The following is a 26,743-nucleotide window of genomic DNA, read 5'->3' on the forward strand; positions in this document are numbered from 1 at the left end:
CATTACTGAAGACCGGAAGTAGCTATGGCTAATGAAATTTCCAGGAGATGAAACTAAATACGAAACAAAATCGAGGCATAGATAACACGACAGACAGCTATTCCGTTGGTAGAGGAATGTTTCTCATAAATTAAGTACAATATAATTAATTAAAATGTCAACGCGGTAATAAGCAGTAATCCCTGTTTGGTGAGGTGTTAGTAAAGATGAAAGAAAGCAGGGTCATGGGTTGTGAGGGCATGACCAATAAATATCTTGTTGTTTGAATACATATCATTCATCAATATTTGTTAAGTGGGATAAAATTACATCTTTAACTGAACCAGTAGAGTTTGGAAAATTTACAAAATGATTTTTTGAACATTTTTTATGATACCGGAAACGAATCCATACGTTTTTACTATTTCTATGCACAGAGTATTTAATCAGGGCTTAGAATGTCCTTAAAAACGAACTGGATGTTGGATTTGAACGTAATGGATTTGAGTTCATATCTGCCAAAATGTTACACACATCTGTAATGGAAGCCTCGTCTCACCTACCTGATAATCATGACTGCCTGTACGGATAGTTTACCGTTCCTAGTGTTCACTGATGATTTTTGAGTTTGAGTAGGATCAGTGGAACAGGTCAAATGTACTTGTAGCCTTCAAAAGAAGTGAGCAGTGATTGGGCGTCAGATGGAATTTGTTGATTTCATTCTCTAAAGACACCAATTTAAACTATTTTGCTGATGTTTTCTGTGGTTTAACGAGAAATTCTACACATTTAAGAAAAAGTCAGACATCAAAGACCGAAATGCTTTGTAACCTTAATAGCTCCCGTTCTCTAGAATGATGTTCTCAAATTCTGTAATAATTCAGCAACAGAACTTAAAGGTGCGTACTATCAATAAGGTTTTAAAGGAATCTACAGTTTCCTACCTTTGCATAAATTGAGCTTAATTCTATCCTCGAAAACTTCACATTTTAGAAAGGATTAACGAAGCTTCGTAAAAAGTTAATCGTAAACATCTGCTTTCAGTCAGGTTCTGAATTGCTAAATTGTAAACATCTTTAAATATGAAGTAAACTACATCAGAACTACAGTATATTTGTGTTATACAATAGTGCTTTTTAATTTCATGTTTCCGTTTTTAATTGTTTTTTATTAGCAACTACAAGTACGTATGACAAGTCTGTATGAGGTTGTTTTCACTAAAACGAACAGGTCTTTACAAATATGTGGTTTCTATTGAGAATTCTAATTGACAAACGTCATTCAAGTTGAATGATTACACGCCATTTAATGAACTGCAGCAAACAAGGTCTATGATAAAGAAACAAGGACTTACTAAATCAAACATTTCTTAAGATTCCACATATTTTAAGCTGGTGTCCCGGAATCAAACATGTTCATTCTTAATCAATTTCTTAATTTCAGATTTATCTTCTTTTTTTCAAAATCCTTGTGGTAGATATGTTTTATTTTTGCTTATTAGCCAGTATAATCAATGCTTATTGGGAAATAGAAAACCCGTACCGTACACTAGATTTAGTTTCATTGCATACATGTATGTGTATGGTACAGTATATGTCCTTAACAAACTAGAAAGGTTAGCATGTTTCCTTGTTTTTCTACTTTTTTACCCAAACTAGTTTCCTTTACAGCATATGCAAAATGGACGTCACTATACGGAACATATATAAATTTGCCTTTTAAACCTAATAAAAAGTAAATTCGCGCGATTCATAGAAATGGTAGTTTTTCAGAGACAACTCTAGAGAGATTCTGTGTAATGGTGATTATTGTAACTATGCTGGAAAGTAAAGTTGATACAAAAGTAAAAAAAACATTTAATTGCTTTTTGCAAGTAAGAAGAATAAAGTTTTATATTTCGAGTTACAGATGGTAACTATCGCTAAAATCCCGTGTTTTTTTTTATATTGGGTGGAATTCTGACTATCGACCGCGATCAGAACCCTACAGGCTAGTTTTCTCAGCAAATGTCTATTAAGAAGTGAAAACAAATAAAACCATGTTAAAAATCAAACATCTGTTCCTTAGATTCTAGAGCCTTAAAATTCACCTAAGCTTGCACTTTCTCAACTTATTCTGAGGGAAATGTCCGTAAACATGACCAAGATTGGACAGTCATGGCGTCGAGAGGCAAAGCATTTGATTGCAGTGTTAAGACAAATTTACCAATTGTTGAGGCCTTTACATTAAATTCGATCGTCGCTGAAACGTATGACTGTCGTGTACAATTAATACACAACGACAAGTACATTGTTTGTAGTTTGTCTGCTACACAGTGAAAGCCTACCAATTGAAAGCGCGGCGTCTCTACACTGGATTTTGTTGAGACGTCACGTTTCGTCTGCAACACCGTAAAGTAAGGCACGGAGCGTGGAGGCGACAAGGGGTATTGTGTTACAGAAATGGAAAGATTTGAAGGAAGAGGTATAACGGTTTGGAACGACATTGGTTGGGGAGGGGCTCTACCAGACTTGTTTTGATAAATGGCAATTCTAAGACGGCATGGCACTGGCGCCATTTTCCAGCGGGATGACGCACCGGCGCACACCAGTCGCGTCAGTAGAACTTTCCTGCAGCAACGTGCTTCATCGACGACACCAGCCATGTAAATCTTTGTCAATCAGTCGTCAATCTTGCTAGAGCTATCTCAAGACTTCAACGATAAACAGAATAACATTTCTCCTCGTGCACCGATTCCACTCACAAACCATCTTCATACCCTTAATTTATCATATGAAATTTGAGGTTAATACAAACGCCTTTTAATGTCGAATGAAACCAACTAAACATTAAGTTTTGCAATTAACTAGTCCAACATTTGATCAAAATAGAGGTTATTGTGGGGCTCTTAATTTCCCTCGCTGAATCTCATGTGTCGGAGATAAAAATAGAGGAAGCACATTGTTTATTTGTTGTTGTTGTTGTTGTAATGTAGCAATCATGAAACCATATACGCGTATGCTGCTTTAGAGGCTCTGCAAATCTTTATTGCAATCGCTGAAGGGTAAGTAGTGTACTAGCGGCCTTTAAGTGTCCAGTGTCAACAATCGTGATGAATGAGTCTCGTTTCTATGTTATTCAGAGTAGAATAAAGCAAGAATAACTATTCCATATATCAGAGATTAGTCCTAGGTAACGGAGTTGTATACGACTGCTTTAGTTAATCAATCACTATAAGTAGCTTCATTTTATAAGAACATAGCTAAGTAATTACGGATTCTATTCGTATGTTACTCAAGCGATTGACATCACACAGATTTTAAACCTAGTTTAGGTATGTATGATTTGAATTCGTGGTATTTAGTTATAGGTAGTCCCAAATCGTCCTTTCGTTTTTCAGACATTTATTTCAAAATATTTTTCCTTCACATAACACGTTTGTTTGAAATGTTTCTTTTTCTTGACAGATTTGAATGTGACACAATAACATAAGTAGTGATAGTTGATGGTATGTAAATTATCACCTCGGGACACCTACACTGTTTCACCTTTAACCTCAATTGTCTATGCTAACTGTTCCCTAAGATGTTCTGCTCCTCTGTCAAATTAAATCAGCTGGAGCTGAAACATAGGATGATCCTGGAGAGTATTTCCCTGATCAGATTACGATAAAGCAATATCAACTGACCACTGGCTGATACTGGCCTTACTGGGAGAAACGCGTTACCAATCAATCGACCTCACAAATGAGGGTTCATTTACGTGAAAGGCCTTGTATCTCCAGTGACACTGCAGTGACCCTTAGAGTCCTCTTTTTCTTAATCTAGAGATGAGAGGTAAGGACATTTTTCAGAATACGTGTAATTTCCTCCTCCCTGGTGAAAACAGGATTGCAATGACAAATCAGAATGACAATGCTCACCATTGACTGTGCTATTATCTTTGGCATTACTCAATGATATATTTTTCTCGTTCCAATTATTTCTAATGGGTTCATCTCCTTCATATAACATACAATTATTCTTTGAATAGAGTCAAAGAAGTTAAATTAATAAAAATAAAGATGTGGTATTCCTTTTACAAAGTAGTTAGATAAAATGATAAGAATATGTTTTTATCATCATATTGATGTCAAAGGAACCAAGTCATCAATATGACTTTGATATAGCACATGTTCAAACAACTTAATTTGTAATTTTAACTACTACAATATAATGAACTTGCAAGTGACCCGAGGAAACAAAATAAAATTGGTATTCATTTTGTTAAACGGTCTTTAATATGTTGTGCAACATACAAATAATGAATATTGTATGCTAGACATAGGTGAGAGAATGAATACAAATAATAAATGTTATATATTACATACAAGGTAGATAATTGATACAGATAATAAATGTTATATATTACATACAAGGTAGATAATTGATACAGATAATCAATGTTATATATTACATACAAGGTAGATAATTGATACAGATAATAAATGTTATATATTACATACAAGGTAGATAATTGATACAGATAATAAATGTTATATATTACATACAAGGTAGATAATTGATACAGATAATAAATGTTATATATTACATACAAGGTAGATAATTGATACAGATAATAAATGTTATATATTACATACAAGGTAGATAATTGATACAGATAATCAATGTTATATATTACATACAAGGTAGATAATTGATACAGATAATAAATGTTATATATTACATACAAGGTAGATAATTGATACAGATAATAAATGTTATATATTACATACAAGGTAGATAATTGATACAGATAATAAATGTTATATATTACATACAAGGTAGATAATTGATACAGATAATCAATGTTATATATTACATACAAGGTAGATAATTGATACAGATAATAAATGTTATATATTACATACAAGGTAGATAATTGATACAGATAATAAATGTTATATATTACATACAAGGTAGGTAATTGATACAGATAATAAATGTTATATATTACATACAAGGTAGATAATTAATACAAATACGAATATCACAAACCCTATGCCTTGCTTTCCCGAATGTTTGGTTTAGATAATCGACGTTTTTTCTCGCTTAGATAAATATTCTCTGCAGATAAGATAAAAAAAACCCCTGCATTACTTATCTCCATTTTCTATCTTAAGCTGCCATATCGGTATTCTTCATAGCCTTCTTTCTATAGACTGAACATTGATTTTGTGTATATTTGTTAGGTAAACATTGTTCGGTTTTTGATATCCTTTTTTATGCAAAGAATGTTTATTCGCTCTTTCGGTAGTACTTCTTTATTGTATAACAGATCTTTATTTTGTTCTCACAAGTATATCCTAACAGTTCATCTGCGACTATCTAAGAAACGGCGCGTAAACTAAATGAAAAAGCACGTGCACGTTCATGTTTGTTTATATTGAGTTCAATACGTACCTGACTGCTCCGCTTCAGCCACGATTATATAATCAAAGTCAGCAAAGTGTTTTCTTCAAATGATTTTATTGATTAAAAGACGCTTGCTTCAATAGCTCACAAATACGTTAGTGTATTTTAAGGCTTAATCGAGTATTGTACTTTCTGAACAGCTATCAGTAAATATTTCGGTACCACATCACCTTAGAGCTACTTTATAATCCGCAATGAATTTAGCAGAATATATCATCCAACATAATCATTACAGAAGGTATATATTGTTTATATTAGAACATTTTAAATATCGGTTGTTCAAACGATGCTAATGTTATAGAATTATCATACACGAAATCAGTGCTGATCCGTGTCTATCAGGCCAAAAAGATTTAACCAGTGGTGAGTGAAAATTCAAATTACTGCCGCTGAACAAACAAGAGTGTTCCAAACTAATTTCATCAATCTGATCTGTCTCAACAATTATGTAGCTGTGAAATAATAAAGTATGTTCCAAATTCTGTTTTATTCACTTTTGAAAAAAACTAACCATTGGACCTCTAACCAGCCTTCGAACTTCCTTACTTTATATTGTCAATAGCATTGTTTCAGTTTCAATTAATCAACTTTCATGATGACGTCATCAATTTCATTACCGCGTCTGAATTACCCTATTGTTCTCAACAGATACATGTAGAACCAATACATTCATTAGTTTTGCATTTTTATATTCTTACAATCGTAAAATCGGTATATTACTCATGTGGTATGACACGATTCTCCTCAATATATTGATATTTACCACAAACCGTATCATACCCACCCGATACCGCTCTCACGTGTTTCTGATATTATCCCTATTCTGTTGTGGTAACACGAACTGTTAATGATATTTTTAAACAATAAAGCATTGATTGATCTGTCTACGCTTAGGTGTGAGAGAGGTGTAACTAAAATCACGTGTAAAACAATGTCCCTTAAGGAATGTCCCCATTAAGTGATAGTCAATAACAGATAGATACTCAGTTATATCGAGCTGACATAAAAACAACCATAACTAATAAAACTCAATCAAACGGCACCACGCTAGGGAAACAGCGGCTATAAACATCCACGTCCTGTTGCTAGGGAGGACGTCGGCTCTCCTAATGAAGTCAACTGGGAGGTCGAAAAGGGAAATTGTTAGTGTCAATAAAACTATATTGGCCACAAAACAGCATGGGAACGAAACCATACGGGACATTCAATCTTCCTAGATTTAATGTAAAGCTGATAAAGTCTATGGTTTCGTGAGAAAGCTTAGTCAGGGAAAACAGAATGAGTACATTTGTTTTATTTTTTTCTGGAATTTTTTTTAATAAATACAAAATGAAAAAGTCGGAGAAAAATACTAGATATAGCATTTACATTTCACAAATGTGTATGAATTTGATCTCTTAGACCATCTACGATTGCATATGATGTATCACTTATGTTTGAAACAAGTTTAAAATATTTCTATCAAATCATAATTTAATTTGATTTGTTTCACTCGAACAAGAAAGATGGTGTTCTTTATTGGTAAACTACACAGGAATCCCAATGCTCCTCTCATAGAGGGTTTAGGATATCAGACATTGTAAAATTTGAGACTACTGCGTGTCTCTGGAGGTAATAGAAATGGCAAAGAGATTAATAAGTCGCGGTTGTGATGTCGATCAAGGCTTACTTTTCGGGAAATCATGCCCTTCTTCAAATTGTGTTATTATTTCAAACGGACATATTCAGTCTGATTGAGTCTTTAATTAGCTCTCGTAAAAACCTGAGTGATGGAATGATGATCTTAATGAGTTTCTGTTCACTCTGATACTTCGACCAATGCGCTTGACAAGAAATACCATGCCACTATAATTTCGATTCACACATGTCCGTAGCTTTCCCTATGTTGTCGTTGAGCCTTTGAAGCCAACACTACAACTACCAAAATTAGCTTATTTTTAAGGAAAGATGCAAAGTATAAAATGACATTTTTAAACAATGAATGTTATCTTAGCAGTTGACTTGAGAAGACAGCGCACGACATTCTGAAAACACGTAAAAAAGTATTGGATTCACTTTCGGGTAACAGTAAGCTGTCAAAGCTCATCCGTAAAGAATCACGGAATAAAAACTTAATACCAATCTTGAGTCTATATCTGTACTTTGATCTACGAGTAAGAAATCCATGGTGTATAATTGTACCTTTAACAAACATTCAATTTCCTTATGAAATTTGGTGGCAGCTTTTGCAGGTTTTGTACACTGTTATGAGAAAGAGGAAAGTATGTGCTGCGCACGAAGTCTTTATTCCTTAGTAACGTGTACAAAGTAATCATCCACGTCATTGGGTTTCCGATACATACTGCAATCCAGGCAATGACAAGCAAAATGTGTTGCGAAAAACGGCTTATCGCCACCACCTTGTTCATTTCAAACTTGATTTTCGGATTTTACGCCTGTCATAATTAAGATTTGACTGTCTGAGTGATAGACATTTTTTAACGAATTTGAAGGTAATGAATGACACATAATTGCACCTGAATTACAGTAATATAACACATTCATCGAATCGCGACGACCAGCCTCACTGCATATCACAACAAAGACTATTTATAGTGATGAAGACATTTGCGTGATTGTGTTTACCAGCAGCCAGCATGCCAACTTTGAATAAGAAAAACATCAAATGTCTGATCGAAGCGGTAAACATTTGCAAAAATTTGTCGACTACGTTAAAAAGTTTGGTGTCTTCCATAACAACTAATTAAGATCTCACTGAGGCCATTCTGGTGCGTGTCTAAAAAAAAAAAAAAAAAAACACACACACACATTAATTTACAGTTAGGCCATTAGTACACGTATTTTGGTGACAATGGCAATCATGATAGCTACCAGGAAACTGTAAGTCTTAAGTGTTTTAAAGCGTTTGTTTCAATCAATTTTCATCATTCTACATTCCCTTCTGTTGATTTTCACACCTTTCGACAGGAAACATTATTGAAGTATTCTGAAACATTGCATTGAAGTCACACACGTAAAACCTTCCAATGCATTGTATAATTAAGCATATGGCTATTTCCTCCTTACAAGGCTCGTTAGCGTTGCTAAGAGCGCATATTGTTGACGAATAGGAGGCGAGTTGGAAAGACTCGAAATACATGTCAAAGACTACAGAAGGAGGTGTATTAACCCTACAACTCAATAAATGTATAGTTGTCAATATCAGATAATTTCAAAAGTGTCTGTGTATGTTCTGAACCGTGGCACTGTTCGAATTCATGCGTACAAGTTACATAGAACATCTTGATCTAAGGACCAAGTAAATCTGTGATGCAGTTATATTCATTTTTATTATATATTTTATCTGCTGTAAACTTTGTATACAAATATGGTATACATTTGTGTTTTTTGTGTGAAGTAAGATTGCTGGCTGTTAGACCTAGTTGTAGGCTTCTTTAGGTGTTACTTAGAAGGCTATCAATTCTGAATTCAAGGTCACGCACTCATTACCTTTATGCAGGTTTTCTTTTCAAGAGATGGCGATCGCGCTTAATGTTTATATATATATATATATATATATATATATAATAGATCATATGGTGTTGAGAATAAGGTGAGACTGAAATATCCTATATCGCGAGTTTGTTTTATTTTTGTCTTTAAACGTGTTGAGCCTTTAATGGATTTGATGGTTGTGTGTATGTCCATAGCAACGAACTGTTCCCTTCTCTCTCTTACCCAACGTATTTCCTATAAAGATAAATAATTAAGACTTTGACAAATACTTTAATATATGATGCCTTTAGACAACAGAAAATACATCGACCATTGCCACTTGGAAATTAAAAGCAAGTCGTATCTTAATTAGTTGTCTTGTGTCGGTCTTAAAACGTACCCTAAAAATATGGTTCCTAAATAAAAATGAAGAGAAGCTGTCCGATAGGCTTTGTATTCTAATTTCCTAATTGTGGATAGTTCATTTCCAGCAAATAACACTTCTAGTTCCACATCCTAGGGTAATTACATGTTGAGGTTGGTTCCAGAAGTTCCCGGACTTTTCCTCACTATCACCATCGTCGTGATAGATGGTCGCTTTTTCTGTGATAGATGTTGACAGTTAGACAGGAAATAACTTACGTGCAAGCTATTACTCGAGAAAAGTGGATAAATACTATAGGAATTTTTTATGGCTGATGTCATGATATGTTTGGGAAATTGTGATATTTTACAATATGACGATGTTGTCGTCGACACTTGTTAGGATGTCTGGCTGCTGTAACGTTCGAGCTTTGAAATATTTACTTTCAGTAACATAGATTTACATGGTGAGAATCTTAGATCGCAGGGGGCAATTACTTTTCCACACCATCAGTAATGTGTTAGAGTAGTGAACTGTAGTATGTTGTACTGTATTGTATTGTACTTTGTTGTTCGTGAAATATTTGTAGTGCAGTGTTGTACAGTAATTTAGTGTAGTGTGTTGTACAGTACTGTAGTGTAGTGTGTTGTACAATAATGTAGTGTAGTGTGTTGTACAGTAATGTAGTGTAGTGTGTTGTACAGTAATGAAGTGTAGTGTGTTACACAGTAATGTAGTGTAGTGTGTTGTACAGTGTGTAGTGTGTTGTGCAGTAATGTAGTGTAGTGTGTTGTACAGTACTGTAGTGTAGTGTGTTGTACAGTGTGTAGTGTGTTGTGCAGTAATGTAGTGTAGTGTGTTGTACAGTTATGTAGTGTAGAGTGTTGTTCAGTAATATAGTGTAGTGTGATGTACAGTAATATTGTGTATTGTGTTGTAGAGTACTGTAGTGTAGTGTGTTGTGCAGTACTGTAGTGTATTGTGTTCTACAGTACTGTAGTGTAGTGTGTTGCACAGTAATGTAGTGTAGTGTGTTGTGCAGTAATGTAGTGTAGTGTGTTGTACAGTATTGTAGTGTATTGTGTGGTACAGTACTGTAGTGTAGTTTTTTGTGCAGTAATGTAGTGTAGTGTGTTGTACAGTACTGTAGTGTATTGTGTTGTACAGTACTGTAGTGTAGTGTGTTGTACAGTAATGTAGTGTAGTGTGTTGTACATTAATGTAGTGTATTTTAGTGCGTTGTGTAGTAATGTAGTGTATTGTGTTGTACAGTAATGTAGTGTAGAGTGTTGTACTATTATGTATTTTCTACCTATTAATGTAGTTTATTGTTTTGTATTGTGGTGTGTGGTGTTGGTGGTGGTGGTGGATTTGATTTCACATTTAAATGAAACATTACAAACACTGAGTCAAGCTAAATATGTATAACAACAATTTATTACAGAAACAACATAAACATTTAACCAGTCTAGTACGTTCTAGAAACATTCAGAAAATAAACTCATGAGTAAAATATTAACAACTCATAATTCATTTTTCAAATATATACCATATACACAATTAAACACAATTATGATGAGGTTGAATGAACGACAAACAAGAGTTCAATTTCAGAAGTAAAGACACGACACAAACATACAAGTAATACATTGTTTCATGATAGGGTCATATTAAATATAAACATTTTCATCACATTTATAATACAGTAGTTGTTCTGAATAGGAATAGAATATCTTTACAAATTAAACCAATAAAAAAAATTGTGCTGGATGATCTTGTACAATTTACCTGTAATTAAGTTTACCGGTATTAGTAACCTCGCAACAGTGACGATATTTGATTGTTCGAATCGCCAAAACCATTTAATTCTCGGGAAAAGTCAGATTTTTTTTCTCTTACATGTACTCGTTTTGAACAAGTATTACAACCCCACTTTTGAATTATATTTAAGACTAGGACTTTTAAAGTATACAGTTAATATGAAATCCAGCCTTAGCGATGCTATACACCCCTCTACAGTATATACATACGTATATTTAGACAATAAGCATACCATTATTCAGCGACTATGGATGTCTTTATGCCGTACCGACATGTTTATCTCAATATTTTCCGAGCTAATCGACTCTTTCATATTTTTCCTATTTTCAAAGAATGTGTTAATTTCATATTTAAATGTTATTATATATTTACATGGTATTTTACAACAGCACCAACAATGAATGTCAACATGCGTATAGATACAATAAACAATGAGATTACGTATCATTCATGTTGGCGTAATCAACGTGGGACAATAAACCATTTAAAGTAACATACAATGTATCATATGGTTTTAAGTACGAGGATTCACTTCTACAAAGAAAAACTGTCACACATGGTATACGACAGGCGAGCTATTTTCACGTCTGTTTTCTTAGGTATGTTTCAAATGTCACAGTTCATTTAAATACGATCGGCTTAGGTATACAGGTAAAATTACACAAGTTATGATATAAATTCGGCCCATTACGGTTCATGTATTCTGTTGAATACATGTGATACTGTGTTACAGGTGATGGGAACATCAATGACGTACGCCTGTATTATGCGCTGTTGTCAAACAGCCACTCGATTCAGACCTGACAATAATGTCTGCTCCTAGATCAACTGAAAGACAGTATAATCAACCATTATTGTCCTATCAAAGTGGACAATTAACGTATAGATATTTCAAGTAACATACAATACTGGATCAAATAATAATAGCCCACACGTTTGGAGGCATCAATCGCGGGGAAAAATAAAAGAAAGATAAAAATCAGCCAACAGACTGTCTGGTTCTTCACGGCTCGCACTTAAATAACGTGTTTGTACAACTTTCAATGTATCTCTCTTTGTCTATGTATATCACCACGCGATCGCCGCCTTACCGAGTCATTGGGTCTGACTCTCTTTGTCTACATATAAGTTACTCTCGTCATTAATGGATCCCTTGCTACCCGATTTAGCGTTTGGTTGAGTGTTTTCAGCACTTGTTAGCATGGTAGCCATTTCATACTTATCAGCCTTTGGTGTTTTGCACGAGTCGTTTCGCCATTGTTTACTTTTGGCAGGGAAGCTACTTTCCCTGGTATATATGCTACGGTCCATATCAGCACGACCGAGACATTTAAATGCTTTCGCGAAACTGCGACGAAAGTTGTCGCTCAGGAAAGCATACAATACAGGGTTGAGCATACTATTCGCGTTTGTAAGGACAGTGAAAAAACTAAACAAATACACACGCCATTCTGTTAGGACGAATCCAGATTTCATGAAAGTAAGGTTAACCTGGAATACCCAATAAGGGAGCCAACAAATGATATACACAAAGATCACGGTAAGCACCATCCTGGTCACTTTCCTATGGGATCGCTTCTTTTCCTTGGATTTGATGACCGGACCCACAGTACGTAGGCGGAGGATAACGGATAGATAAAGAGCAGAGATCATCGACACTGGAATGGCAAATCCGAGCAGGAAGGTGTACCAGGTAAATGCCTTGCTAGCTGGTATCAGTTGTCCGGGAGGCCAGACGATAGTGCAGGTCTCGTGTGAAGAATCGCCCATTTGTTTAACTGTCGTTGAGTAGAGAATTATGGGTAACATTACCAGGAAAGAAATTGACCAGAGACATAGGCACACGAAGAACGCAATATTTGTGGTGCGGTATTGACTTGACCGCACAGGATGACAGACGGCCAGGTAACGGTCACCACTCAGAGCGGTCAGTGTGAAGATTCCTGTGAAGAGGTTAATGGATACCAGTACGAAGAATATTTTACACATGGCTGCTCCGAATGGCCAATATTGTAAAATAGAAGTTGTTATCAAAAACGGTAAACTCATCAGGAAGAAAGCATCAGATATGGCCAAATTAAGGATGTACAGGTTCGTGACTGTCTTCATTTTAGCAAATCGGAGCACAACATAGATCACCAATCCATTTCCAATGAGACCTATAAAACATATTAAAGAGTATGAAATCACTAGTATAACAGTCATGCTGGAAATGGAGGTGGGCATGCCCATCGTCACATTGGCAACAGAGGATGTGTTGTCATCGTCGTAACAGTACTCGAAGTTATCATACTCATACGACGCGTTGCTTGAATTCGATAGCTTCGTATCCATGGTGACAGTTGACTGTGATAGAATCGATGGCAATGACAGCGTCTGCGATACCTCGGATCTCCTGAAACATATAACGAAAAATAACATTTAAAAATTAGAGATCATGTCACATATGAAGTATCCATTTGGTAAAGACAGAAATTCTTTTTGTGTCGTCTGTGCACAACGAACAGTTTGTACTGCAGTATGACAAGAATTTGACGAATAATATGCAGCTTGTCTATTTTATTCTGTCTAGATATCATTCCCCGGCGTGTCTAAAAGGGTGGAAACACTCACATTGTAGATATAGCTGTAATGTGTCCATAACATGCACGTGTTCTAGACGAACAGTCTTTTGGGTAAAAGCGTATTCTCTTGACAATCAGATTAAGAAGTATTTCTATATTGATTATGGTATAAGAAATTCAATTTGGAATGGCAGTTCATAAGCTGAAATGCAAGGTGGTTTTCGCTGGCATATCCGATATATTAGCCTCTGACAGACTCCGCTGGTACACAGTAGTCCCCTTGACTCGCCGTCCTTGCTTACGTAAATATGGATAGCTTAACGTTTCGGAAAAAACGAATATTTATCAATGATATTTCATACAGATATTAAACACTTAAAATAAAAAAATGCATTTTATGTTCTTCATAAAATATTTTCAATAATGAAAAAAATCCCCAAAACTACTGAAATACCAGGTTTGATATTGAACATTTAAAATGAAAATATATATCTATGTTCTATATTAAATATTTCAATATCAAAAAGAAAATATACTGAAAAATAAGGCAGGAGTGTACTTCCTCGTCTGTATTTCAATTATTGTTCGGTCCAATGGGATTTTCTCACTTGCTTTCAGATTCCCTAACATAAGCTGCTGACTGAAGACGAAACGGTTGTATTGACCCGATAACTAAATAAATTGGCAGTGATTACATAATCCGCCTGTTATCCAGTGAATTCGTCCATGTAATGTTTTGCGCGCATCCGTCACTAGTGTGAATCCTGGGGCGTTTTGCATTGACTGTGTCTGTCAGAAATCAATTGTGATATTATAAGACGGAAAATCACGTTACGTCATATTTAAAAAAAAACAATGCAACACAATGCCTGCCGTTTTGCAATTTTGTCCTCCGCAGTTTTACTTTGAAACCTGTTAAAATGTAACTTTTCTAGGTTTTGTGACAAAGAGTATCTTAAATCTGTATACATTTCATAGGAGATTTTAAGAAACTCTCGATAACCATTACTAGCTTTGATTACTCATCACACTTTTTAAAAAAAATGTGTGTTCATTGACTTAAAATTGTATTAAAAAGAAGAAAGAGACACATTGAATTATTCATCATACATTTGTTTTGTCCTTCTAGGACTCGTCAATGATTCAAAGGGCCGTAATTGTTTAGATCTAGGAGGCGATGAGAAAATTCCGATATGACAGAAGGAACGACAAAATCTAGATATTTCGTGCCCATTTTCAAGCAAATATTCCTAGTTACGCACGCTTGAACGAGTTGGCATAATGACGTCACAAATAGCAGGCAGTTAAAAAGACCTTGACTTATCTGTCAACGTATCGTTTAATCAGAGAAATACATTGTACACATCTACAGGAGCAAAGAACGAGACTAATGGTTTCTTGACGCGTTAAGGGAGCACTTGTTCCGATGCTGAGTGTATGCGATAAATGTTTGCTATATATCAAAAGCGCCCTTGACATGAGAAGAGAGTTATGCCAGAGAAATCAGACGATGATTAATTACGAGCATACATTATTTGAAAACAGATATGTTAGACCAATAAGTGGTGTACACTAGAAGAAGCATCGGACCAATTAGGCACTCGACCGACGAAGGATTACAAATAAACAACCCCTCTCATTACATGGAACAGCTGATAGTCTCATGCCGAGAACAATTTACTAAAGAAGCTTCAAACCACTAGATTCATACATACTTCATGTGAACTTAGCCACATAACGTCTTTTCCCTGGCACGTCTGTTCGGTAGTGAGAACGTGAGAGGGATGAAGACGACCAGACTGAGTAATTGACCATACTTGACTATTGATTTAGGTTTATCAATAGTTAGGAATGTTTCTTATCTGATGTTTTTTCCACTTATAATTATGGTTGGTTATCTTTGATGTAAGTGCCACTGAGATTAACACTGTTTTGGTTTGAGATCTCCGCTTTCATAAGCGATCCCTTTTATACACAGTACAACATCTTACCAAATGATTAGAGGTCTGCATGGGTCTTCATATACTAGTAACATAAACGTTTTGTAGAGTCACAATCCTTTGATTTATAAGACATGCTTAACGTCAGAAAAATTGTAAACAAGGCTATAAGTACATGCATAATATATGTCTTTCAAAATGCTCCAATTTGAAATAAACACAAAATTGAAATAACACATACGAGTCTATTTCACTATTATTGTTCTAATTTAGTTTTAATTAGTTTGTCATAATGAATGACCTGGTTCACATTTACTGCCTGTGATTCCTGCGTGGCCTACAAAGTCAATGCCACTGGAGCATTACCAATACATATATTCAAAATAGCTTTACATCAACTTACCTGTAAACAGGCTTGCTTCAAACCCAAATCTTACAAGGCGTTTTGCTAAAATTTCATTTGAGAAATATCAGTAAATATTGCAACAAGATGTCTCGAAAGAAGCGCCACTTTGTAATTCGTCTACCGTCTCTTGTACTCTTAAAGGGATAAAGGCTAATTGCCTTCTCTAAATTACAATTTATTTTCCGCTCAATATGGTTATTGAATAAAAGTCCAACAGAGATAAGTGCCTTCGATTTGTTATTCAAGCGGTTCCAGTCTTATTTTACTTTATTTGTCTGTTAAACGGTCTTTATCGTGCAACACGAAAGTGTCTTTCCATCTTAAATAGTTACAGATTTCCAAAACATTAGGAAGTCTTTTACCGTTAATTGTATTTACAATATATATATATACCGAGTGTTTGGATCAATATTGGCACCAAATCCGAACAAATTACCGGTTAATGGACGTGAAATCTTAGACATATGGTTAAGACGGAAAAATGACCGCGGTAACGGAAACGGTCAGGTTGTCGAGACAATTTACCCCTTTCGGGTCTCGAAGAATAAGAAAGAAGAGCACATAACAAATGTGTATCTCTTAAATAATAGTATATTGGCTTATCATTTCGGCCATCTGTAGATGGACAAATACAAATCAAAAGAACAGCACTGTGGAAATGAGTTTCGATACCACAACATAAATGTGTGCGGTACCTGCTAGTCTCGGAGTATTTCCTATGACAAGCTTGATGACCTAACGAAGACCAAAAGACGTTTCTCGTGATAAGAATAAAGGAGCAGGTGAATTACGTATGATGGTGGTATGACCCCAACCGTTACTGACGTGTGTTGCAGTTTGTATCTAACGGTGATACTAACAGGTATTATTTACCTTTTTTGTCTTTTGTACAATCCCCTGTCCAAAATGATGTAAGTGAACGAAAATGTCTCATACTGCAAAATAGCCATATTGCGTTTGTATATGTCTAATTTCTTGTATTTGATCTGATCGATAACTTTAAAAGCTTCCACGTGTGTATTAGAGGTTTGTATGTATTAGTTCTTCTGATGAACACCATTCAGGACAGAATTATTCTGCCATAGATAATTTGTGGATGTGTGTGGTACCACGAATGCCTTGATGACTGAGAGTCCTGACAAACTAGTCTCTAATGATGACCGACGCGACAAGGCCTCGTTATCCCCCTTTATTACCAAAAACACATCTACAATGCTGACATTTTCTATTACAGGAGCCGGGAATCAACGTCTGCTTAGCGACATTGTGCGGCCCCATACTGGCCTTATTCGGAATAGTAAACAGTAAAACTCACTCAAATGTCAAGTTATAAACACAATTACTCTTCTAAATAATTTAACATTCAAAATTACGCTAGAAGTTTCATTATAACTTGATACCTATTTGATGAATTTTCAATTTAACACAAACTTGTCCAAAACAGAAAAAACATCCTCAACAACAAATATTCTATCTCCAGCAGAGAAAAAAAATCATTTAAAGTGTGTTGAAAAAGGAGGTGAAGTGATGAAGTGCATTTGAAATTAATTATCAATCAATATTAAAGATGACCTATAGTATTTTGGCTTCAACCTCAAAGACGGACTAGTTTTTAAGTATCGTTAGAATATGTATTTGCAAATTGTTTTAATGATGTGATTAGAGTCACAGGTCGCTTCCTAATTGAAAAAAATGACCTTAAACGTGACTGACGAGTCCTAGATGAACGAAACAGCTGTATAATGCTGCCTAATGATCATAATTTGGCTCTAGTGTATCTTGATTTTCAATTTGTATTAACAGGTACTCTTTACGTGTGTGTAATCGTGTAAAAATCCATTTTGTATTACTGTGCAGTTTGCCTTTATCTGAAGAGGAAGTGTAGTTCATTACTGAACAAAGAAATGTTTCTAAACTTGTTTTTCTTGGCATCTTTCATGTCACTCTAACATATTCATTAGTGATTTTTTATCACATCGGTTCCGCTGAAAGTCCGATTCTATAAATGTAATTGACGAGAAGTCATTCATTATTATAACAAAATACAAGATACTCATTTCTTTGTTAAATCACATGTTCTTTGATGTTCATAATGATATTGTTTTTCGTACGCTGACCGCCTATCAATCAAAAATTCACAAAATCACACGTTTTGAGGACGATACTTGTAAACTATTGAAGTCGGTGTGTTCTGATATTAATTCTTATCGAATTATAATAAAATCTGATCTTACTTTCTTAGGTACAACATTTTACAATGATTTCCATGTCACTGTTACTAATACGAAATATACATAGCAGTTGTTCAGGGTCAGTTACAGTCATACCGTAGAAAAGTCAAAGGTGATTTGAAAAAGAACATGCTTTTAAAGATAATTTAGCATTAGATCAGGTGGAATCTGAAAAAAAATCCATATACATATTTCTTTTGATAAATTATAGCCCCAGTTATATTGAATTTGAGTTTGGGCCAATGTAAACAGTAGCGTTTGTTTACTTAGACGTATCCATCACTATCTGCCACTTTCATCCAGACTAAATCTTTACCCCAATTTATCTATAGCTGTTCCGTGTGTCATTAAACTTAACAAAACATATTGTTGGAAATAAAAAAAAAAAAAAAATTGGAAAACACAGAAACAACTTGAATGGTTACTGGGTTACATGGTATGTCAGCGTGTATTCTGTGTTTTGTTCTGTATAGCTTTGGTATTGGTTTATTAACAGTATGTCAGCGTGTATTCTGTGTTTTATTCTGTATAGCTTTGGTATTGGTTTATTAACAGTATGTCAGCGTGTATTCTGTGTTTTATTCTGTATAGCTCTGGTATTGGTTTATTAACAGTATGTCAGCGTGTATATCTGTGTTTTATGTCTGTATTCTGTGTTTTAGCTGTATAGCTTTGGTATTGGTTTATTAACAGTATGTCAGCGTGTATTCTGTGTTTTATTCTGTATAGCTGTGGTATTGGTTTATTAACAGTATGTCAGCGTGTATTCTGTGTTTTGTTCTGTATAGCTTTGGTATTGGTTTATTAACAGTATGTCAGCGTGTATTCTGTGTTTTATTCTGTATAGCTCTGGTATTGGTTTATTAACAGTATGTCAGCGTGTATTCTGTGTTTTATTCTGTATAGCTTTGGTATTGGTTTATTAACAGTATGTCAGCGTGTATTCTGTGTTTTATTCTGTATAGCTTTGGTATTGGTTTATTAACAGTATGTCAGCGTGTATTCAGTCAATTGTTACTTCCTTTCTTACATTAGCATTATGCCAATTAGATTTTTGTCTTTTTAGTGAATTACCTAATTTTTACTGCTTGTACTGTAATTGTTCATTAAGTAAGTGTGTCTCATGTGTTAATGCTAACCATGATAAATGATGGTACGTCTGTTTATTGTGATACCTTTGGTTTAACTAACCCATTTTACAAACCGAGATCCGTGGAATTGTTACTTTGCTAAAAACGGTTTTATTCTCCAACAATAATGTTTATTGGTCGTTAGTAAGCTAGCCTCCTGTTTACAAACATCCCCTGTGCTGTTAGTACTTGTACTTTGCATGTATACATGCTTACAAACATTCCCTGTGCTGTTAGTACTTGTACTTTGCATGTATACATGCTATGTCTTTAACGTTTAAATGAAATCGGCTATTTTCTCCCACCATGTCTCCAGTGACAAAGTTAACCAACAAGAACAGCAAACGTTGAGATTAATTGGTACAATATGGTTCGAGTAAGACGTTAATCATATATATAACTCTTGATCTCTCTTCGTTTGATTTTATCTCCTTACCGAAGGCACACGTGACATGACCACAGAACGTGCATCACTTGCATTGTTTAGGTTTGAGGTGAATACTCCTCATTTTGTTACAAGTAATATATTTTCTGTTTATGATGGTTAAACATGAGTCTTTGTTCTTATGGAATGGAATGCACATGTGAAAAGTAATAATGTGTCTATTAACTCTCTGTAGTAGAACAGACTACAGCGAACGGATATCTAGGTGAAGCAGTCATCCTTCGTCCTATCTATATATATTTGATATATGGAATGTATATATTTAAGGATAATGAGCCGGAGGCAGAGTTCTTATTTAGAGATCATATGCTCTACATGTATATATACTAATCACGCTATAAACCTATCATACGTATCAGTAAATCTTTTTTTATCTTTGAAACCCAATAACGCCATGTCAATCAAGCGTGATCTAACCTTGATAGAAGTCCGGCAATCGCCACTGGATTTGTATGGTATCTGAACCACTCTAAGGACAACATGTCGAGCAGTCGTTAACTGTTTCCAAACACAAGCCGGTTTCGTAACGCCCATGTCATGATCTGCTTTCTCAGCCATCGGCGTTTTCGGCTCAAGTAAACAAATAAGTATATCCATTTTCAGGAAAAATAAAAAGGAAAGTAGAAAGATTCAAACGATAAATAATTTGCCACCAAGACTAGTGACACATTAATGGTCAAGGTTGTTTATTCCTTCTTGTCGCGATGCAATAAAATGTGGACCATTCCGAAGGAATTGATTCAGGAAGCCTTGAATTCTTTATATCCCGTTAAAAGCCGACTACCTGTCTTTCCTTTTAGACGCATTTGGTTGAATTATTGTGTTATTTCCGTGTTGCTCTTCTGTTTAATAGCCACTTTTACTCCGAAAGACAAGGAAACGAAAAGTTTTTTAAGCCCGAAACAAAGGAAAATGAAAAGTGTTATAAACTCAGAAGCACAGGAAAATGATACATGTTTGTAACACCGAAAGACAAGTAAAAGATAAGCGTTTTAATCCGAAAGACAGGGAATCGATGCGTGCTTTTTTATTCTGAAACACAGGAAAATGATAATAATGATACACGCCAAAAATAAATGTTATAATAACGCAAAAAACTGAGAACCTGTTCCAATAATTAGTCGAATGTGTGTGTGACATTTCAATCCTTATACAGCAAGATCGTTATCCTTCGATATTCTACACAGAAATCATATAATCTAAACATATTTACCCAAAATGAGTCAAAGTTTACGTTACTTTAGTCCAAAGCACAAGTACACTGGTATAGAAATCAAACGATTCGTCCAACATTTCTAACATAATGTCATAACCAGGTTTAATTAAAAAAAACCTCTACATTCCAAGGTAAGATAACAATATTCCGATCTTATTTTAGAACATATGTAATAATCATGATTGATGATTGTGTAAATGTCCTACTAGCCTTTACAGTAATGTTGTAATAGGTTGTATTTTACTGATGTGATCCATGGATGGCAAAGGTTCAGAAATAAGAGTTTGAGCTAATTAAGGCAATCTTATCGATAACAGAAACTATCATAGTTCAATACGACTGGTGAATTTTATTGATATTAGTTTAAGGAACCATCCTAATCCTGTTCAGGAATACGCCATCACACTTTATATCAAGCGTCATGTTTTTATTCCGCCGACGTATGATCAACGCTCTGCTTAAATGCGCTAAGATTACTTTAGTTCGATACCGACGATATTAATCCATTGCAAATCAAAACATATCTTAGACAAAAGCATGCATGGACTCATGAATTAGGAATCATATAATCGTAAGGGATAATTTAGAAAAAAACTGGTGTCGCCATAGTTCCTTTAGTTGGTTCAACAGGGAATTTCAATTATGTCTTGTTCTTATCCAAGTTATATCAAATATCTACAAAGACACCATGATTTGGTTAGTTGTCGTTGTTTTCGTACGTTCACTCTGTGCTTAAAGGGTCTATTTAGTCGAAACCCGTCATCAAACATTCTATTCTTTGTGAGATATGAAGCTAGATTTGTTTGATGCTCGTTAGGTTGTCTGTTTGTCTTGTGTTACTGAACGTGTTGTCTGTTCTGTTGTCATGTCTAAAGCGTTTATGGAATGTTAACTGTTAATTGTCGTGTTGTCAGGTCTGCAGTGTTCGTGGACATTGCGATGTCTAAAATGCTCATTGGCTGTTAGTTGTCGTGTGTCAGGTCTGCAGTGTTCGTGGACATTGCGATGTCTAAAATGCTCATTGGCTGTTAGTTGTCGTGTGTCAGGTCTGCAGTGTTCGTGGACATTGCGATGTCTAAAATGCTCATTGGCTGTTAGTTGTCGCGTGTCAGGTCTGCAGTGTTCGTGGACATTGCGATGTCTAAAATGCTCATTGGCTGTTAGTTGTCGCGTGTCAGGTCTGCAGTGTTCGTGGACATTGCGATGTCTAAAATGCTCATTGGCTGTTAGTTGTCGCGTGTCAGGTCTGCAGTGTTCGTGGACATTGCGATGTCTAAAATGCTCATTGGCTGTTAGTTGTCGCGTGTCAGGTCTGCAGTGTTCGTGGACATTGCGATGTCTAAAATGCTCCTTGGCTGTTAGTTGTCGTGTGTCAGGTCTGCAGTGTTAATAAACTGTTTATATTAACTTTGATGTTGTCAAATCTCAAATGCTACTTGACTGTTCATGATCGCTGTGTTGTTTACTTTACAGATTAACTCTGTTGGGAAAACTAAGGATATAACGATTCCGCTAGACATTTTGCAGGACAATTCCGTCATACAGCTTCCAGGACTTTCGCACAATTTACCTAACGTGACAATTCTGTATCAAATCTGACATGGCAATTACCTAATCAGGTCTAGAGGACAGTTTCGCAGCGAATTTAACATGACAGTTTTAGTCGATTACTGATGAGAATATTTTTTTGTGATGGATTATCATGTCCTACAATAATGGGCCTGAGGCGTACGATTGTAAATGTGCCATTAAGTGGGAATCTGTAAATGTTTACTTGCTGACCATTTTTACAGGTCTGACTAGGTTCCTGATGTGAGGGTATACTTATCTAAAGCGACGGTAGCGCTGTATGTTATGAGAAGCTCGTACAATACAGCGACACACCAGGTCGTAATCGTGTTGCTCTAGGGGATGGAACTAATGTAGACAGCCTGTGAGTTGGTTTTATCAACTGCATGTTCGGTACTACTAAGTAAAGAAAAGGGAACAGCATAATACTGATACATAAGAATGGTAAAGTGAAAACAAAGTCTTTACCAATATCTGCAACTGTTGTCCACTGTGTGGGTTTTACAAGCTTTTGACCCTTGCTCTGATGAAAGGCGCCGGTCCGCCAAATAGGTTTACACAGCTTTTGACCTTTAGTGTGGTTGGAGGTGCTGATCCATCGTGTGGGTTTTGAAAGCTTTTGACCCTTGGTAAAGTGGGAGACACGGGTCCATAGTGTGTTTTTTGAGCAGTTGGAAAGATATGTCCGGGGAATCATTAATGTTTGCCAGATCCGGGGTTTATTCGCGATCGATCTTTGCTAATGTAACGTGTAGAGACTGGTTAAGGTCAAAAGGAGGAAACGCCGGTTGGAGGATTTCATGATATTTATTGAGAACTAATCCTTCCGTAGACTTGTCTGAAGGGACACAGATGGCGTCCGTGCGATGTGGACATCATGCTTGATCACTTCCGTGTTCACATGTCTGGGTTTGTTTGGCTATGATGTCGGTGGACAAAAGGGTAAACTAACCGACCGCGAATAACCTTCTGGAAATGGCATAGTATCGGAAGGCACAAGCAATGGAAGTAGGAAAGGGTTAATGTAATGAGAGAGAGAGAGAGAGAGAGAGAGAGAGAGAGAGAGAGAGAGAGAGAGAGAGAGAGAGAGAGAGAGAGAGAGAGAGAGAGAGAGAGAGAGAGAGAGAGAGAGTAATGACTTTTGAAAATCTAAATGACGTTTAAAGTCTGAAAAATCCTGCGTAAGATTGTCCATTAATGTTACTCCAGTGCATTCTTAGGATATCAGATTTTTGGCAAGGGAAGACTAAAACATGGTAATACAACTTTTTGACTAATACTTAAAAATGCAAATATATCGAAATTATACGCTTGTAAAATATCTGTGTTGTGTGTTATTCTTATTGGTTTTATTTCAAAGACTTTCCGAAATTAGGTCAAAATAAAATTCATTGAGTACTCTGTACGATTCTGACACAATGAATACATGTGTTTCTCACACGTAATATTATATAATCACAAGCAATTGAAGTTAACTATGATGATAACGTATTTTATGGTCAAAATTGAGAAAAGACAGAATGATTTTTTTTGCAATATCAATAATTTATAAAGAAGTGAATATCACCTTTGATCACAATATATATATATATATATATATAAAAGATATACAAATCATGCTGTTATTCCAATACGGCATACAAGACCCTGTCATTTACAACGATCATGAATGCAATAGCAGGACAGTTCACTGGCTATATTTATATTTCCTACGTATGTTGATGTCTTTTGAAGATAATAACTGAAAATCAATCGAAATTCGAATTAAAGCAAATATTATCAACATTGTTATCCGTTATGTGGCACAGGCATTCGGACGAGAACGCCAACGCTTCCATGATATTAGTAACGACGTTGAAATGATTATAAACTGGTTGTCATTTCATCTTAACTTACACATCTGATTAGTTTATATCGAGGCATTCTCATGCAGATCTATATACAATAAATAAACTGCACCATACAGTTGTTTTGTTCTCTAGGGACTAGAAAGCGGAAGATGGATATCACATTCGACCGCTACAAATGTTAAAATGCAGATAAGGAGTGTCATTAATTCGAAGTCAATGATTCAATCGATTTCTCAAACTTTCAATACAACACAATTTCCACAGGAGCGTCAAATACATGTTTATCTTCCCTGATACTGTTCATCAGAATTTAGACCTGGCATACCAGCTATAACGGCGAACTTCGGGAAAGTCTCCACAAACACAGTTTGTCAAATAAACCTGGTGTGAAATTGCCTAGACGATAATATAGTTGTTCGACTTCCTCACACACAATCAAATTGTTTTATACATAACATGCAATTCTCAGCAATAAATATTCTGAGAAATAAGAATGCCTAGAGTGTATGCTTTTAGAGCTTGCCGTAAAATAAAAATGCCAATATCCAATTTTCCCCATCTTTCATTTAGTTGTTAAAACTGTCGGTGTTAGTGAATCGTTGTTAGAAAATGTCGACCCAGACAATAAGCCCTGGGCAGGACAGCGCCTTATGTGCTACATCAAGATCATAGTCTCTGTCTACAGCTCGACATCAAGCGAAAAAGTTCTCGTCAAAACTTGTAAATTAAAAAAAAGTAAGGTGACGACGTTAAGTTTTGCTATGAATCCTGCCATTTGATTTCGTATGTAGCCTATTCTTTGTAACAATCATTTGTTTGTTTGGTCATTAAGAAGTTATGGACTTAAAAGGTAGTTTAATTTTTTAAATTTTTCTAGGAATTTATGTTTACTACGCTCAAGCTTTGCCTTTAACCATGTCTTCATGCTATCACAAAAGAAAACAAACAGATAAAAACATCTAAGTTGCAAGAAGCATTAGCAGCTTTGTAAATGGTTATTTTTATATTTCCATCGTAGAAATGAAAATGGCTTATGGATTTGAACGTAACTTGTTCACCATATCTAGACTTAAATCTACCAAGCACGGGGCGACTGTTCCACTACTTCGCAGTTTAAAGGAAATGACTTAACCTATATGAGGATCACGCTCTTTAATTGTAAGGATAATATTCTTTAATAGTAAATTGCCGTAAAAACAGCGTTGTATCCAGAACTGCAAGGCACCATTGATTACACGAGGGTACTTTTTTATATGTTGATTTGTCGATAAAGAGAGAACAGACATAATACAAATATACACGGCAACATGGAAGTTACTCTAGATATTCTTCTTTCCAAAATCCAGCGTAAATTGAATACGTACAAGATGATGTATCAACATCACAAAATATGATGCTAGTCATTTCATAAACTACCTAAACCATAGTTGTGTAAGCATTTAAAATTCTTCTATCAATGATCATGTTTTGCATTGTATCTATCTTTGTAGCTTCTGTTAATGCACCATCAGCACACCCTGTCGGTAATGTATAAATCCGCGTTTGGTAGAACGATTGGTTCACAATACAACTAGGAAAATAGGTCAATGACTTTTTTAACATAAAAATGTACTTGGTAGAACATCTAACAAGTGTTTCAGGTATACGACATCTGAGTTTAGTAATAGAGCGTGTATGCGACAGTGATTACTTCGACGTGATAAATGTCATTGGCAAGAACATGTTTTATTCATGGTGCTATGTATCCTGTTACGAGGGCCAAAATGTCCGCTTAGACTAGAGATCAATAAAGATTACAGAGTAAAACAATATCAGTCGTCCGTGCTATCCTGTCTGCATTACCTCTTTCTTTTACATTTATTTGTATTAATTAACTGTTCCTTTATAAAAACAAAATGAATATTGATTAAAATATTCAGTTGTACCAACAAACAAGAATTCGTCATTTTGAGTAATTTTTGTTTTGTTTCGCACAAGAGTGACTGGTTTCGTTTCGAATACAGTCGGCTCGCATAGAGTTTTTTTAAAGTTATAAAAACACTATCGTCTAAGTCAAACACCACAACTTAAGAACTAGAATTTTAAAACAAATCGACCAGATTATTTGACATACAAGAGACACCTTATGTATCCATGGCAGATAAGATTAAAGTTTGATAGAAAACTTACATACTCATGGCCTGAAAGATTACATTTTAATCGACAATTTACATACTCACGGACTATAAAGAATACAGTTTAACCGACAATTTACATACTCACGGACTATAAAGAATACAGTTTAATAGACAACATCTGTATCCATCTTAGGTATTGAAACAA

General features: G+C 35.3%; 1 protein-coding gene across 1 annotated transcript; it reads right to left on the bottom strand.

The window, feature by feature from the left end:
- Nucleotides 1-12,165: 12,165 nt before the first annotated feature.
- Nucleotides 12,166-13,404, bottom strand: LOC132551565 (somatostatin receptor type 2-like). Its single transcript, XM_060215717.1, has one exon. The coding sequence runs from the start codon at nt 13,402-13,404 to the stop codon at nt 12,166-12,168; it is 1,239 nt and encodes a 412-aa protein (XP_060071700.1).
- Nucleotides 13,405-26,743: the final 13,339 nt, after the last annotated feature.

The sequence above is a fragment of the Ylistrum balloti genome, unplaced genomic scaffold (assembly GCF_031769215.1).
Source record: "Ylistrum balloti isolate Yb309-2 unplaced genomic scaffold, AGI_CSIRO_Ybal_v1 Utg370206, whole genome shotgun sequence".
Taxonomy (NCBI): Eukaryota; Metazoa; Mollusca; class Bivalvia; order Pectinida; family Pectinidae; genus Ylistrum; species Ylistrum balloti.